At 42.4% G+C, this 17,888-nt stretch overlaps 2 protein-coding genes across 5 annotated transcripts in view; both read left to right on the forward strand.

Annotated features, from left to right (window-relative positions):
• The first annotated feature begins 2,123 nt into the window (after nt 1-2,123).
• Nucleotides 2,124-14,097, forward strand: ZCCHC4 (zinc finger CCHC-type containing 4). The gene is made up of 13 exons (XM_088658512.1): nt 2,124-2,292; nt 3,679-3,797; nt 5,627-5,709; nt 7,884-8,159; nt 8,581-8,661; nt 9,397-9,469; nt 10,852-11,002; nt 11,316-11,416; nt 12,258-12,379; nt 12,562-12,637; nt 12,959-13,010; nt 13,375-13,531; nt 13,731-14,097. The coding sequence occupies exons 1-13, from the start codon at nt 2,214-2,216 to the stop codon at nt 13,825-13,827; spliced, it is 1,467 nt and encodes a 488-aa protein (XP_088514638.1). The 5' UTR covers nt 2,124-2,213; the 3' UTR covers nt 13,828-14,097.
• Nucleotides 14,098-16,779: 2,682 nt separating this feature from the next.
• The window catches only part of ANAPC4 (anaphase promoting complex subunit 4), a 31,080-nt gene continuing 29,971 nt past the window's right edge, over nt 16,780-17,888 (forward strand). For 2 of the 4 annotated variants that reach the window (XM_060278939.2, XM_060278941.2), the window contains exons 1-2: nt 16,780-17,021; nt 17,658-17,820. In XM_060278939.2, coding sequence (XP_060134922.1) covers nt 17,713-17,820 — 108 coding nt within the window. In that variant the 5' untranslated portion in view covers nt 16,780-17,021; nt 17,658-17,712. The remainder of the gene's footprint in view (nt 17,022-17,657; nt 17,821-17,888) is intronic. The other 2 variants (XM_088658536.1, XM_088658528.1) reach the window with 2 other exon arrangements.

Consider the following 17,888-nt stretch of genomic DNA (forward strand, 5'->3'; position numbering starts at 1 on the left):
AGCCATGAGCATAGCTCAAATTAAGATCTCCAGAAGAAGCTGTACATTGGAAATGCTTGGTGCAAATCTCAATTCCTCTGTACAGTAACTCAGCAGTTGCAGGTAAACAAACATCTTAATTGGGCTGCATGTGAGCTTAGGAAAACTGGAGTTGTTGGATCTCGGGGGTCTGACCCAAAGTTTCAGGGTTTCAGCTATTGCTGCCTTAGCATCTATGGGAAGTAAAATCTCACGGTGAGGAGCCAGAAGTTTCTCTACCTGCAATTATCAGGAACTCCGGGTATGGGGCAGTATATAAATTCAATGAATGAATGAATGAATGACGGCTCTGTTTATTCTTAACTATTATGCAGGCATCCCCAAACTGCGGCCCTCCAGATGTTTTGGCCTACAACTCCCATGATCCCTAGCTAACAGGACCAGTGGTCAGGGAAGATGGGAATTGTAGTCCAAAACATCTGGAGGGCCAACGTTTGGGGATGCCTTCCTTAATGGGAAGTTGGAGCTACATTTGCTGCTTCACAAATGATTCATGAAGGCTCTTCACTCGTGAAAGTCGGTGGTTGTGTGCTTTGCCCCCTCCCATTGGCAAAGCTTCAGTCATTATGTACTTCCCATGCAGTTTTAGAAGCCTACAAGCTTCTGGACCAGATTTGTGGGTGAGCTGGGGGGACATGGGGGAGGCAATAGGGGTCTACAGGAAAAGGAGGAAATGACAAAAAAACAAAACAAAAAACCCACCTCCCTGCCACTTTGCTCTGGTGCCCCATGTAACTCCATAGAGTAAAAGTCTGGAGCCAACCCAGTTTCAACAATGTGAGGAGGCAACTGTGTTGCTACTCACTGATGCAGCACTTTTCAGCATTCAATACGGTATCAAGCTGCACCTACGTGGAGGAAAGTACTACTAGTTCACACCTGTTTAGTGACAAGACTAGGGCAAGATGGGACAGCAGGAGCTGGCAACCTCGTTTGGACAACTCTTCCCCAAAGCAACTGTCTCTTGGTTTGAGTGCCTATGTTTTAAATACAAGAGGACCTCTCGGTGTAAATGGAGGAGCCCGGGTCAACAAAATCGTTGACTACCTCTGGCTCCTGTTGGGTGTAAGCAGCCCACCGGCCACTTTCTGCTACAGAGTCTCTTCAAATCAGGCAGGAATAGAAAATATTTCAGTTCAACAAGATAAGGGGGCGGTGGGGGGGGGAGTTGAAAAAGGAAACATTTTTTAAAATCAGGCAGGAAACTAAGCGGTAGGGCATGCACACACAAATCTAAACCAGGGTTTCCCAAACCTGGTTCTCTAGCTGGTTTTTTGTTTTTGGGGACTACAACTCCCATCATCCCTAGCTAGCAGGGCCAATTGTCAGGGGTGGTGGGAATTGTGGTCTGAAAAAACACCTGAATACCCTTCGTTTGAGAAAGCCTGCTTGCTTAGTTTGGAGATCTACCAATCTTTTCTCCGCATCCTCAGCCACGCTTGGTTTCGCTGGGAAGCCAAAGACAGAGATTGGGGGAGTGTGGGGGAGGGAATAGAGAGAGGAATAAATCCTAGAGATAGGAAAAATAGAGAAAGTAATAAATCCTAGAGATAAGAAAAAAAGGTAGAGGAATAAATTCTAGAGATTGGAAAAAGAGAGAGGAATAGATCCTAGAGATATGAAAATATAGAGGAATAAACCCTAGAGCTAGGAAAAATAGAGGAATAAACCCTAGAGCTAGGAAAAATAGAGGAATAAACCCCAGAGCTAGGAAAAGCAGAGGAATAAACCCTAGAGATAGGAAAAAATAGACAGAGGAATAAACCCTAGAGCTAGGAAAAATAGAGAGCTTAACTCTCGTTCCTGTCGTTTCAGAGGGAGCTGCCTCCTCCGAGAGGCGGAGAGGCAGCGTGCGGCTCGGGGGCTGAAAAAAGGCGCCGAATAACCAGGACGCTCGGGGAGGCTACAGTTCGAATCCTCCTCTCTTTAACAAACAAAGAGCCTTGCAGTCAGTCCCTGCCTCTCTGGGCCTTGACCTCCCTCGCAGGGTTGATCGTGTTGCGCGCGTAGGGGGTGTGAAATGGCGAGGAGTGGGGCGGGGATCGGGGAAGGCAGCGCCATGCAAAGAAAAAGAAAAACACACAAAAAAGGGGGCGGAGTGATGGATCAGCCGCTTGTCGGCCATTTGCATTTCGCTCCGCCTGCAATTTGGGAGGAGAGGAGGGGAAGCCGCGATGGAAGACGAGCAGCGCCCCGGGGTGGCGGTGGTGCTTGACCGGGACCCCTCGAGCCCAGCTCCCCGCTGCCCTCACGGTGAGTCGCCTCCCCGCCCTTTCTCCCCACCTTCTCCTCCTCTAATGATGGCTGCTTTCTGCATCTGCACCCTTTTCTTTCCCCTCCCCGCCAAATCTCGCCTATCCATATAATTGTCGCCTTTGCACCCCGCCTTTCCTCCCGAGGAGCTCAAGGCGGCTTCACCTCCAGCTTTGCGCCTCCCCGTTTCCTCCTCGCAACAGCCCTGCGAGGTAGGCTAGACTAGAGGCTGAAGATTCACCCCCAGGGAGCTTCAGGGCCAGCTGGGGGCTTGAACTCGGGTGCTTTCCCAGGTCTTCGTCAGTGTTTCTCAAAATTTGGGTCTCCATCTTTTGTTGGAATACAATTCCCATCGTCCCTGTCTAGCAGGAGATCAGGGATGATGGGAGTTGTAGTCCAGCAAACAGCTGGAGAACCCAAGTTTGAGAAATACTGCAAGCACTATGTCGCACTGGTGTAGTTTTACTCCAATATGAATAATCTTTTAAAGCGTGGTAGGTGCAGTCCAGCCATAAACGCTTCCAAGGTCGCAATCCTAAACACGCTTAACTGTGGAGCAAGCGGGGCTTACTTCTGGCACAGGATTGCATTGCCAAAGAGTCTTCCACTGCTTCCTTTCATTTGGGACCCCAACTTGTATCAATGTAATTGAGGTGTGTGGCTGCTTTTGTTTTTTTGGTTCTGTTGTTTATTCCTCTGAAAGATTATTTAGGTGCGATTCAGCCATACAGAAGCGCTTCCAGGGTCACAATCCTAAACACACAACTAGGGAGCAAGGGGCACAAGCAGAGCTTACTTCTGAGGAAGCACAGCACAGAATTGTGATGCAGATCCTACAAAGCCTGTGCTTTCACCTTCTCATCTTGTATCAATATAGTTTAGGTGTGTGGCTGTTTGTTTTTGTTGTGCTGTTTGTTTTTGTTGTGCTAAGCAGACTTGCTTCAAGGACAGGCTTGTTTCAAGGATCAGTTCAAGTTTATTTTTGGCACACCAACATATGGAACCTTTATTCCCACCCTCCTCAGTATTTTAGTGTAGGCCTTAAATTCCCCCCAAGTTCAGTCAGTTTCTTCTAAATATTTTCTCCCTTGCCAGTATCCCCCAAAGATTGCTGACAGGTCAAGTGAGATCTTGAAATTCTTCCTTTGATGCACTTAATATTTTAAGAATAATGTACTATTTTTAGTTAAGTGCCTATATTTCAATGACTTAAGTGGGAACAAGCCGTACCTGCTTCATTTGGGCCGTCACCTTAAGTGCATTTTTTATTCTCAGTCTCATACATTGACTATTGCTATTATCTGTTGCAAGATTCTATTATTCCCCCCCCAAAAAAAAATTCCAGTGTTTTCAGAATATAAATCTTTCAATGCTTTTCTCTCTTAGGCCCCACCCTTCTGTTTGCAAAGATTGTCCGAGGGAAAGAAGAGGGAAGAAGATTTTACGCTTGCTCTGCTTGCAGAGAAAGAAGAGACTGTAACTTTTTTCAGTGGGAAGATGAAAAGGTATACCAAAAGAATAAAGGTTTTAACAGTATGGTTGATACGTTTAATCCTCAAGAACGTTGTCAAAACACCAAATTTGAACACCCTTAAATTGCATTGATTTCCGTTAGAGGATTAAGCACACACAGTATTTAACTGTGGTTTGGTTTCTCAGTTTGTAGAGTTCTGATGAGCAAAGGGCTTGCTAAGGAGTGGAATTGTAGGGTTAGATCCAGATACTGTACAACCATACTTAGACCCATTGAAATCAGGGGGGGATTTGATTTAAAATAAATTAATTTAAATCACTAGTCAGTAAGACTTGATTTAAATCTTTTTTTTCAGAAAGTAATTTTTTTACTGTTATATCAAAAATTACTGAGTTGGTTATACTATTAGAAATACATAGACAGATAATTATGAAATTATTGTGAGGTTTAATAAGTTAACTGTTTATAGTTGGACAACGTTTGCGCTGTACTTTATTGGAAGGAAAAAAATAATCATTTGCTTATAACAGTTTAAACAATTTATTTAACTAAAACAATAACATTATAGCATATGTATCCTTGTTTGTTAACTGATGTGGTTAAAAAATTTTTTTAAAAAAACTTAGACTGAGTTTTAGCACACATGAAAAACTTAAAACAAATCCAAAAGCATTTTATTTTAAAAATGCAATTTAAATCAAGAAAAATACATTTTTAAAAAATATTTTAAGAAAATCATTGATTTTTATCCACCCTGATTGAAATCAATGTGATTTAAGGTAGGCATGACTGATTCATCTCACTGATTTCAACAGGTCTTCTCAAAGCGTTAAGAACAGCTCGATTTTAAATGGGATTAGGATTGCATCCGTAGTCTGGATCCAACTCTTAAGAGACTTCCTCAGAAGTAGAAATATATTTTAATTTTTTTTAAAAAAAATTGTCCAGTAGCACCTTAGAGACCAACTAAGTTTGTACTTGTTCTTCCTCATAAGTATTAAGGTGTGAAATATAGCTGGTATCTTTTTGGTATCTACATATTGCTGGAATTTTGTGGGGAAAGAAAAGCAAGAAGCCTTCCTGCTCTCATCCCCTTAAGAATAGCTGAAGGGAAAGAACTCACCAATACAGCTGGACAGTTAAGTATCTTGCAGAAGTGCAGGTATTCATACTATAGTAGTGTGTCCATCTGAAAACTAGGTACTCTAAAGAATACTTAGTGGCAGTGCTTTTTTTTTCTTTAAAAAATGTTTAGGGGTACTCTCATTTTCCTACTCATATTGAAATACTGCCCCTCAATGAGGCCAAACTTAGATTCACAATATATTCAGGGGCATGCTTACCCCCAGGGGAAAAAAGCACTTCTCAGCGGTGTGTGTGTTTTTTAAAGCTGTGTGCCATTGGCAGAGATGGACATAAAAGAAGGGGAGAAAAGGGGAAAACTGGCTGAAGATTTTAGAAGAAAGAACCAGAGTGAATGTGCACATCTGAATTCACGTTTCAGTCATTTAGCAAAAAATCCACATTTTGCATTATTATTATTATTATTAAATTTGTATACCACCCTATACCCGCAGGTCCTAGGGCAGTTCACAGGATAAAATCAGAATATAAAGCCACAAAATACATAATCAAAATAAAACCAAAAACAACCCAACAGTTCTTCTTCCCAAATGAAGCAAATACTTAAGTACTAAGGACTACCATGAAGCAAAATTTGGATTTTTAAAATTTCTTAGTGGGCCATAAATTCTGAGAAAAAAAATGAAACTTGAGCTGGAATGAATTCTTGAAAACCGTTTCTGTTTTTGATAACTATTGTTTGGATTTCTACGTATATTTCATACACGTTTTCCTCAGGTATCAGAAGCTAGACTTTCAGCACGGGAAATGTACAACCAACGCCATCAACCATTATTATCTCACAGAGACAATGTAGACAGGTACCTATACAATTGTGTTTTTTTTATTTGAATGAATCGGTATTACTTTTTCATTTAAAAAAACCATGGGTGGTATCTGGTGTTCCTGTACTGCCTAGTGCAAGAGGTTTCTGCTTGCAGAAATGAATTTCCCCCTCTTTGCTCTGAAGAGTAGATTCCCCCCCCAGTTTGTTTATTTATTTGTACTTTTCAAGTTTATACATTTCACTAGTTTTATACATTTCACTAGTTCACTATATATTTCATACATTTACATTCATCCCGACATTTCAAAACTCGACTTCCATCCCCCTCTTTCTGCGATTCCTTAAAATTTATTTTCAATATCTTCTACATATCCAAATTTACTTAATTTGCTCATTTATTCATCTTCTTTAAATAAATGCTCTTACAAAGCTGCAGGTTGTTACAATAATCCTGCCCATGTTTTTATCTGTTTATAATTTATCTGTAAATATTCAATAAACTGTTTCCATTCTTTTATATATTTATAAATGTTTTCTTGATTTTTTATTCTTCTGGTAAGTTTCGCCATTTCTGCGTATTCCATAAGTTTTTGTATCCATTCTTCCTTTGCTGAGACTTCTGCTTCTTTCCATTTTTTGGGGGGGGGGTCACATTCTTACTGCTGTAGTAGCATACATGAATAAGTTTTTATACATTTCATGTAGTTCTGTCCCTATAATTCCCAAAATAAAAGCTTCTGGGTTGTTTTTTTTACAAAGGTTATTTTAAGCATCCTTTTCATTTCATTATATATCATTTCCCAGTAAGCTTTGACCTTACTGCAAGACCACCACATATGATAGAAAGAACCTTCTTTCTCATTACATTTCCAACACTTATTTGATTTAGATTTATACATTTTTGCCAACTTACTCGGTGTTAGATACCATCGATATATCATTTCCATATAATTTTATCTCAGGGGTTGGCAAAGTTTACCTCACCTGGGCCGGTTCACTCCAGCAGAGATCCTTCCATGGGCCGGATCGCTATTTCCGGTGTCTGAATCTGCGCAGACACAATTTCCAGCATCTGCGTCTGTGCAGATGCAATTTTTGATGTCAGAGCATGCGCAGATGTGATTTCCTGCAGTGCGGAAGCAAGTCCCCGCACCGTGCTGTGCGGGTTTAGCACATAGCCCTGGGGACTCGCCGAGCAGGTGGCTCGGTTCGGGGGCGGCTTGTGCGCCGGTTAAACGACCGCCGTGGGCCGCTTTTGGCCCATGGGCCTTAAGTTGCCGACCCCTGTCTTAGACCATAACATGCCATTGCACAAGCAGAATTCATCTAGATGGGTGGAGAGGCACTCTTAGGGTAAGGAGTTGGAGACGAGGCTAACAAGGGACCTGCCCGCAAACTGTCTCACCAGAGTGGTGCATGCTCTAGTTATCTCCCGCTTAGATTACTGCAATGCGCTCTACGTGGGGCTACCTTTGAAGGTGACCCGGAAACTGCAGTTAATCCAGAATGCGGCAGCTAGACTGGTGACTGGGAGTGGCCGCCGAGACCACATAACACCGGTCCTAAGAGACCTACATTGGCTCCCAGTACGTTTCCGAGCACAATTCAAAGTGTTGGTGCTGACCTTTAAAGCCCTAAACCAGGCATCCCCAGACTTCGGCCCTCCAGATGTTTTGGACTACAATTCCCGTCATCCCTGACCACTGGTCCTGTTAGCTAGGGATCATGGGAGTTGTAGGCGAAAACATCTGGAGGGCCGCAGTTTGGGGATGCCTGCCCTAAACAGCCTCGGTCCTATATACCGGAAGGAGCATCTCCACCCCCCCCATTGTTCAGCCCGGACACAGAGATCCAGCGCCGAGGGCCTTCTGGCGGTTCCCTCACTGTGAGAAGCAAAGCTACAGGGAACCAGGCAGAGGGCCTTCTCGGTAGTGGCGCCCGCCCTGTGGAACGCCCTCCCATCGGAGGTCAAGGAGATAAACAACTACAGTACCTGACATTTAGAAAACACCTAAAGGCAGCCTTGTTTAGGGAAGTTTTTAATCTGTGATATCTTAATGTATTTTGTTATTTGTTGGAAGCCGCCCAGAGTGGTGGGGGAAACCCAGCCAGATGGGCGGGGTATAAATAATAAATAATAAAATAAATAAAACTATCAAATGCTGTTACAGCTCTGTGACAGATTTCTAATTTGTGTTCAAATACAAGGTACAAGGAGTATGTAGCGTTGCCACTGTCGGAAAGGAGGTTTTGCAGAGAATGCCAGCTGCTGTTGTTGCCATCAGAGTGGGGAAGACACCTGGGCCATCACATCCTTAGTGACGTCTCTGTTACCCAGCTGAAAAGGCCCAGCCAGCTCCTCATCCCTCTGGAGAATAAGAAGACAAATGCACAATACCTGTTTACCGAGAGAAGCTGCCAGTTCCTGCTGGACCTTATCACTACACTGGGTTTTAAAAGGGTCCTTTGCGTTGGCACCCCAAGGTAAGTCAGTGAGTATATTTGGTCCCAGTGGGACTTGGAAATCGGTACCTCTTAGGGTTCTAAAAGGCTTTGTCTTTCTTTCTTTCTTTGAATAAAATTTTATTGATTTCCCAAAAATAACAAGACAAAAAAAATGGGTAAAAAACCAAATTAAACCATAATTTTTGGTTGACTTCCCTCCACTCCTCCTCTTGGTTCCATTATAATACACTTGTTCATTCACGTCTATAAAACTTTATATGCTTAACAATCCAATTGCTTGACCCTGTTACTTATATAGTCATGGGATTCATGGCTTTATTTTGGAAAAAAGAATAATAGGTGGCTTCCTTGTTTGTTTAAAAAGAACATTCTGTATCATTGTGTATTGTCTTGATATTCACGTATCTTACATTTAAATGGTTCATGTTAATCTTTTCAGGCTGCATGAATTCATCAAATTCCAAACATCGCAGGAAAAGAAGATCTGCATTAAGAGCCTTTTGTTAGATATTGATTTCAGGTAAGCTTTTATTAAGAGTTATTTCCCCCCTCTGATCAAAACCACCACAAAGCTTATTTTATCTAGCCAATGGGTCATGGCCAATGTTCTCTGTTTGCCAGCAGAAGAGCTCTTGTGCTAGCAGGTGGCAGAGTTTGAAGGCTGTGCAAAAAAGGAATAAAATGCAACAGTTGTGCTAGCAGAAGCTTGTTGTGAAACAACTGATTCTTCTTGTGCAACCTGTCGAACAACCAACTTTGATAATGTGCATTCTTTTGCTTTGCGCAGCAGTTGGCTAATAATCATAAATGATTATTCCCCTGTGCTGTGTAGATGTAGACTTGATCTGAGATATGGGGAAATGGTCAGCTCTTTTAAGAATGTCACATGGACCCTAGGAGCAGGAAGTGAAGAGGTACCTGGAGGTCAGGGGAGGGGAGAAAAGAAGGGCAGAAAGTCCTAATGATGCAGCAATAGAACCACTAGCACATCTGCAAAGCTAAGCAGGATCTGATGTGGTTTCAAATTGGATGGGGAACCATGTGTTGAGATTCCTGGGCCCTTTCCAATTCTACAATTCTGTGATTCTATGACAAGGCACTAAGGAGGAGGAAACTGATGGAAGTGTAGGTGGCAACTTTAAGGGCAGAGAAGACAGGAAACAGGCCTTTTCACGTGCTGACTTGGGGCAACAAGTCAATGTTGGCAGACTTCTTTTCTCTTTTTTTGAATATAATGGGAATAATTAATTTACAGGTACTCTCAGTTTTATACAGAGGAGGACTTCTGCCATTACAACATGTTTAACCACCATTTCTTTGCTGGAGAGGTAAGGCCTAGCCCTAGCCAAATACTGGGAATTTTTTTATGAATACTACACATGGAACCTAGCACTTCTCTCATTTTTTTGAATGAACATTAGGAGCTAAGCAGATTTATTTATTTATTTATTTAATTTGTATACCGCTCTATACACAGGGTTCTCAGGGCAGTTCACGGAATAAAATCAAGATATAAAACCACAAGGGACCCCTGACCATTAGGTCCAGTCGTGACTGACTCTGGGGTTGCGCGCTCATCTCGCATTATTGGCCGAGGGAGCCGGACAAGATAACTAATAAAAATAAAACAACAGCTGAAAAGCCCCCCCCCCAACACATTTTAAAACAACATAGGATGTAAATCGGATCAGCCAAAGGCCTGTTTAAAAAGGAACGTTTTTGTCTGGTGCCTAAAGGTGTATAATGAAGGCGTCAGGCAAACTTCCCTGGGGAGAGCATTCCACAGACAGGGAGCCACTGCAGAGAAGGCCCCGTTCTCGTGTTGCCACCCTCCGGACCTCTTGAGGAGGAGGCACACGAAGGAGGGCCTCGGAAGATGATCTCAGGGTCCGGGTAGGTTCATATGGAAAGAGGCTGTCTTTTGCGTGGGGACCTGCTCATTGGGGATTCAAAGACTTGCATAGTGAATGCAACATACATTTTCTTGTTCTTTTCATTTTTCTCCTGTCTCACCAAGGTGCAGCCCTGTACACGGCTACTCAGAAGGAAGGCCAGCTGAGTTCAGTGGGGCTTATTCCTAGGTTAGCATGTATAGAATTGCAGCACAAAAATACAGCACAAGAATATCTCTTAAATAAAATGTGGGTGTAAAACAGGTAAAATTATTCCACATGCTAGAGAGCCATTATGTATGCTTACACATAATTGCATGTAAATAGACTGTATAGAGATATTATACTTTTAAATTCATGCCTTAGAAACGTTTTTCACTACTTCTGAGATTACAATTCTGCAGGAAAGCTGCAGACTGAGTGATTCCTATAGGTCAGGAATGTCCAACAGGTTGACCGGGATTGACTGGTCGATCCCTGGGAGGTTTTGGTAGATCGCAGTAGATCGCTGGCTCCTCCATTTGCCCCTCCCCCTGCCCTCTAGATTGTTAGAACAGAAGATAGATTTTGCTGACTGTCTCCTTAGCGATCAATCGCTGAGCGCCTTTTTACATTAAGTTGACCTTAACCCCCCCAAAAGGGATGTTATTCCCAAAAAACCTCAACAACCTTGACCTGAACCCCCCGCCCCAAAAGGGGTAGATCACTGCCAAATTTTAATCCTGTGAGTAGCTTGCAGTCTCTTGGAAGTTGGACTATAGGATAACTGACAGATCACCACTTAGTTTGAAATGGAAGTTGTCTCTGATCTCTTGCAGGCTGCTTATGAGATATGTCGGAGGTTCTTGCAGGAGGACAATGGGAAAGACGTCATCATGGTGGCTGATCCTCCCTTTGGAGGCTTGGTTGAAGCTTTGGCATTTAGTTTCAAAAAGCTGGTTGCAATGCGGAGACAAACAGGAGGTGCAGGTAACTATTTCTGATTTCTGATGAATTTGATGTTTTTTTTAAAAAAATGAATGCAGCTTTTCTAATTCCAAAGGGTATATATATTTGCTGGACAAATAGAATGCAACAATGCAGGAAATATGTGCCATTTGCAGTGGGCTGCAGACTTTAATTGGCAGACTCATCCATTAAAGCGTTATCTGAAGAACAAGGGACAACAGCCATTACAAAACTTTTCAGGTTTATGTGCTGTCAGGCAGTGCTTGTAGATTTTTATGATCTGTTCCTTTATGTGATGAAAAGTACATTTTTTTTATTTCCTTTGCTTTCCTAGATCCTGCTGACAACAACTTACCCATACTTTGGATATTTCCATACTTCTTTGAGTCACGCATTCTTGAATTTTTTCCAAATTTCAGTATGCTGGATTATCAGGTATGGGCCAAGAGAAGTGGTATTGTGAAGTAAAAAGAAAAAAAAAACATTCTTTTTTCTAAAGCTAGTCATTTCATGGTGGATATGGACTCGGGTAATTTATTTTGTGTTGGCTAGGATGAGATGAAACCCATTGTCAGAGCACTTTGAATTTCCGGTGCTGACTGATGCTATTTGTGCTGCAACAGGAGACAGTGTAGAGTCTTTAAGAACCCACTGCTGGGTTGCGGTGGGTTGGAACACAGCACGACCACTATAATAGCAGCGTATTTCACTCTCTCCAAAGTCACACACGTTATAATTCTAGAAAGGCTTTTCAGTGGAGCTACCGCAGAGCCTAGGGTTTGCCGATCAGAAGGTCGGCGGTTCGAAACCCCGCAACGGGGTGAGCTCCCGTTGCTCGTTCCCTGCTCCTGCCAACCTAGCAGTTCGAAAGCATGTCAAAGTGAAAGTAGATAAATAGGTACCGCTACAGCGGGAAGGTAAACGGTGTTTCCGTGTGCTGCTCTGGTTCGCCAGAAGCGGCTTTGTCATGCTGGCCACATGACCTGGAAGCTGTACGCTAGCTCCCTCGGCCAATAACGTGAGATGAGCGCCGCAACCCGAGAGTCGGTCACGACTGGACGTAATGGTCAGGGGTCCCTTTACCTTAACCTTACTGATGGGACAGAAATATGAAAATAGTGGCACCCTAATCTTGCTCTTTTCTTGTCTTCTAAATATTATAAGCGTAGGTAGAGAATAGATTAAAAATGTACACAAGGTCTTTTTCCTGACTTGGAATTCAGCTGATAAAAGCTTTTCAGTGTGTTTCAACTCCTCTGTGTCTTTTATTTTCTAGGTGGACTATGATAATCATGCCCTTTATAAGCACGGAAAGACAGGTCGTAAACAGTCCCCAGTTCGTATATTTACCGACATTTCACCACGTTTGATAGTGCTTCCCGTGGAAGAAGGATACAGGTACAGATTTTGTTTAACCTGAGTGGAGCTAAAAGCTTTTTGAATTTTACTTTATAAAAAATAGTGTTTACGAAGTGCTTGCGTGGCCTATTGAGAAATCTGTTTACTTACTTGTAGTGCTGTATCGTGAATAATCCTTACAGCAGACTAAGAATTTTAATTGTTTTTTCTGGGTCTGCCAGGTTTTGCTCCATCTGCCAGCGGTACGTTAGCTCAGACAACCAGCACTGTGAAATCTGTGATTCATGCACATCAAAAGTAAGTGTGTTTAGAAAGAGTTTTAGCAAAACTTGGCCCTAAACTTTAGTACGTATCTTGCAGCATAGCATTTTTGTGTGACTGCAAGAGGATACAGACTTGCCCATTTAGACATAGCACATTTCTTTCTAACAATGTGGCCTGTAAGAGGAATATAGAGGGGGTAAATATAACTTTGCTCTTCTAGTCAAGGAAGATATGCCATGTGTGCAAGGAAAAGGGGACATTGGTATTAAAGCAGAAGGAGGCGGGAATTAAAAACTGGAGCGCTAAATTTTTTAGTTTTTAATCTATATACAACTTTTATTTTTTTTCAAACAGGATGGGAGACGATGGACACATTGTTCGCTTTGCAAAAAATGTGTAAAACCCTGTAAGTATTGCAAATGATCACGTTTACCATAAAATGTGCAATAAAAAAGATCAATCTCAAACTATTAAAAGTGTTAAGCAGCTATACTCAACATGCCAGGCTCTAAACAGGGACTTTGATGGGGTTGGACTAGATGACCCTAGGGGTCCCTTCCAATTCTATGCTTCTACAGCTCAGTGTTTTCTTCTGTGTTGCGGAAGAACATAGCTCCATTTGAATTTTGTGGCCCACTTTTCTTAGGCCGGCTAGAGACCTGAACAGGGTATTCCCCTTAAGGGCTGCAGGAAACGATCCCAGTGGCTGGAATTCTCACAGAATTTAACACCTTACACATTTTCATTGTTACTTTTCCTGCCCTTCACAGCTTGGATTCATTGCAGCGTTTGTGGTCGCTGTGTTCTGCCAAGTCACTCTTGTAAGAGTGCTGAGGTTGGATCTGAGACGGGGTGCTTCATTTGTGGAGTAACGGACCATAAACGCGCCACCTGCCCTAATCTACATGTGGTTAGGAGAACACACCAGTAAGTTAATCCTACGATGATCAACTGTGTACTTACAATGTCAACATCCATAAAGGTTCGGAATATATTTTTTTGAGGGGAGGGGTTCTAAACATCCCTTCTTAATATCTTCCCTCCGGCAGCTATTCATTGCAATTCACATTTCCAGTTTTATAGATTTGAAAATGCAGCACTCAAGATCATTTCCCTTGCTTTGCAGAGGTGGCAAAAAGTCAAGGCAAAAGAAGAAGAAGAAGTTCGTGAATGTGAATGCTACGAAAACGACAGGTGGAAAGAAGATGAGAACTGCAGTATAAATTATGGGCTGTGTTTGCACGAGTCCTTCATTCAGTGTTCTCCAAATATTAATCTGGATACTGAATAGCTGACCGAATCGGAGGCCATATTTTGCAACTCTGCAAATGTCACCAAAACACCAACTCTTGCTGATGCACTAAATGTGTGAATATATATATATATATATATCAATATTACAGTCTTTTTAGTACACTGTGTATGTACACTTTCAACAATGCACAACAATGTAACTGATTTTATAATTTTTAATATATTTTTGCAAAAATGAACTTTGTCTTTGTTTTCTTACCTTTCTGGAGACTTCAATGACTGTGCTCATGTCTTACTAAATATATATATATTTCAAAGCAGCTTGTAAGGCAGTAGGATGCACATCAAGAATTGCAAGAGGTAAAGGACCCCTGGATGGTTAAGTCCAGTCAAAGACAACTGTGGGGTAGTGGCGGTCATCTCACTGCGTTTGTCCACAGACAGTTTTCCAGGTCATGTGGCCAACATGACTAAAACTGCATCTTGTGCAACGGGACACCGTGATGGAAACCAAAGTGCACGGAAACGCCATTTACCTTCCTGCCGCAGTGGTACCTGTTTATCTACTTGTACTGGCATGCTTTTGAACTGCTAGGTTGGTAGGAGCTGGGACACCGACCTTCTGATTGGCAAGCCCAAGAGGATCAGTGGTTTAGACCACAGCGCCACCTGTGTTTGCCACTGCAAGAAGGGTGCAGTGGTAAACAGGGTAAATCCATAAGGAACCCGCCTAAATCACATCTAACAGCATGGATCTTGGAGGTAAAGGCAAATGGAGGGCAATAAATGAAGGAAATGCAACAGCTACCCTAAATGGTTCCTTAGTCACTGTTTGACTTTATCCATGTAAATATGCTGCGTGAATACACCATTTCAGAGTTGCATTTGTCCAGTCCTGTAAAGTGCTGCTATCTTGTTAACAAGACTGAAAGCTGACTAGCTTATCATGTTCATACAATCGTGGGAAATTAGTTCTGGAGCCACCCTGACTATAAAACTTCCTATTTTAAATGAATAATCCTTTAAGAGAGTTCAAGTGTTCCGTTATCTCTGGTTGATTGGAGGCTGCAAGTTCCATATCCATAGATACTGAATACTTGAATGGGGCGATGCAATTCCTTGCTTAAGCAATTATGTTTTGTTTTGTTTTTTTAAAATATATATTTTATTTTGACAAAGTAATAATCACAAATAAATAAGAATAAAGAAGTGCACCCCACCACTGAGACCATTCTGTTGTAACTACCCAACCTCCCAAAATTTCAGCACCTCTCGCGATAGTTTGAACCCTTTCCGTTTTAACAGTACAAATTCTACAAACACCCTCCATATCTCCTCAAAATTATTCTTCCTGCATATTCCCCATCTTACCTTAATGGCATATGTTAATTTATCATTAATAGCTGTATCCCACACCTCTTTATACCATTCTTCCATTCTATATTCTGCTTGCCCCTTCCACTTCCTAGCTATCATAATTCGTGCAGTTGTCAATAAATTTGTGAGCAAGTCCTTCATAGCCTGTGAACCTTCTATCCCATCATAAATCGATAATAATGCTACCTCTGGACTTTTGGTCAGCTTTAACCCAGTGATTGTTGTTATCTCCTTAAACAGCCTTTGCCCCCCCCCAAATTGTACATATTTACACCCCCACCATATGTGAACCTAATTCCCGGTTTCCTGGCATCCCCTCCAACATAACACCAAATATTCCTTGTTTATTTGATTTAATTTGACTGGTGTTAAATACCGTCTCCAAACTAATTTATAATGAACTAATTTATAAGACAACATTTTCAACGTACGATTCTCCCATATTTACCCCCCCCAGCTTTGAATATCTATTTCTAGAGAATTTCGGCTGGTTCCCTCCTTGCTGTTCTGCTCACAGGTAAAGGAGCTTCTTGGCTAGTGCTGTGCTGGTTTTGTGGAAACTGGATGTTTTCAATAGTTTCTAGATATATACATAGAATATCAATCCTATTAATGTTTAACTGCTAAGGTTGGCGGTTCGAATCCTCGCGACAGGGTGAGCTCCCGTTGCTCGGTCCCAGCTCCTGCCAACCTAGCAGTTCGAAAACATGTCAAAGTGCAAGTAGATAAATAGGTACTGCTCCGGCAGGAAGGTAAATGGCGTCTCCGTGTGCTGCTCTAGTTCGCCAGAAGCGGCTTTGTCATGCTGGCCACATGACCTGGAAGCTGTACGCCGGCTCCCTTGGCCAGTAAAGCGAGATGAGCGCCGCAACCCCAAAGACATCCACAACTGGACCTAATGGTCAGGGGTTCCTTTACCTTTACCTATGTCATCGTTTCCCACCCTATGTTTTTAGCAGTTAATATTATTATTATTATTATTTACCCCGCCCACCTAATAATAATAATAATAATAATAATAATAATAATAATAATAATAATAATAATTTATTTGGACCCCGCCCATCTGGCTGCGTTTCCCCAGCCACTCTGGGCGGCTTCCAACAGAATATTAAAATACAATAATCCTAACAAAACATTATGCCATATTTTATCAGCTGAGTCCGTCAGTTGCCCTGCTGTTTTTGTTGTGTTTTAAATAGTTTTAATTCCAGTTCGTTCATTGCGTTTTTTCAGCTGTTCTTTTTATCTGTAAACTGCCTAGAGTCCCTCCGTGCTCAGGGGGAAAAGGCGAGGTACGCATAAAAGTAGTCATCATAATGATCATTATGATCTGTAATACTAATAGAATAACAATGATATATAATGATAATAAAGGGAGGGGGGGAATGAAGATCTGGGAAAAAAGCTTCCACCCCGCCTGCTGTCGTTTTTTCCGAAGCGGCGCAGCAAAGCAGAAGCGCGCGCCCAGCCTGGTGGGCGGTGTTGGAGAGCGCGCAACGCCCGCCTCCCGCTCCGGAGTCACTCCCCTTTCCTTCCCCACCGGAGGAGAAGCGACGCTGCTTCCGGAGGCTGGGCCCATTCTGCCGGCGCAGGTTGCGCGGGAGAAACGGAGAGCTTGGGTTTTGGAGGGCTGGATCTCCGAGGGACGGGATCTCCGGCGCCGGGTGCGTCCTAGCGATGGCACAGGGAGCAGCTGCTGACTTTGGGTAAAGCGGATCGACAGAGGCGCAGGAGAGCGGCCCAAACCTCCAAGGAAAAAAAAGCAGAGGAGTAGCACCATCAGGTATAGAGTTTACGTCTCTCTCTCTCTCTCTCTGACTTCCCTTTTTCTCTTTCCATGCATAGCTGTCAAGTATTCCCTCTTCTCTCGAGGAAGCCTATTCAGCATAAGGGAATTTCCCTTAAAAAAAGGGAGAACTTGACAGCTATGTTTCCATGGTTCATTTTGCACAACATAAATCCCTTGCACATTCTATATAAATGAAACCATTCACTATTCCATTGCTACATTCATCAAAACTTATCTACACTGTTGGATTCATCTTAGTGCTTTCAACGTTTTCAAATGTACACAATTCCCTCCCCCCATACAGTCAATCGAGGTTTCCTGATCTTTAAACGTATGTTCTTCTTGTTCTCTTATTCTGTAAAGTTAGGTCCGCAAGTTGTGTATATTCTGTCAACTTAAGTTGCCATTCTTTCGTTGGGACCTAGCTCGTTTTCCATTTTGGGCTAACAAAACACGGGGGGCAGTAGTGGCCTGCATAAATAGCCTTTTTGGACACCTGGGAATTTCCATCTGAATTATCCCCAACAGAAAGGACTCTGGGTTTTTTGTTTTTTGTTTGGAAAGGGGCTTTAAAACATTTTTTTCAGTTCATTATTAATTATTTCCCAATACTCTTTTACCCTCTTACAGGTCCACTGCATATCCAATCCATATTATTTATCCTGTTTCTGTCATCACTGCCACTATGCCTGCTTTTCGGCAGGTTGGGGAAAAGCAGCTTCCTCAAGAAGTCATTTTTATGGCCTGGTCTCCCAAGAGGGATTTGATCGCTCTTGCAAACAAAGTTGGAGAGGTAAGGTGGTCAAAGGGCACTATGGAGAGTAGCATGTAGCAGTGGTAAACTTTAAAAGTCTTGAGTCT

The sequence above is a fragment of the Zootoca vivipara genome, chromosome Z1, assembly GCF_965207765.1.
Source record: "Zootoca vivipara chromosome Z1, rZooViv2.hap1.1, whole genome shotgun sequence".
Classification (NCBI taxonomy): Eukaryota; Metazoa; Chordata; class Lepidosauria; order Squamata; family Lacertidae; genus Zootoca; species Zootoca vivipara.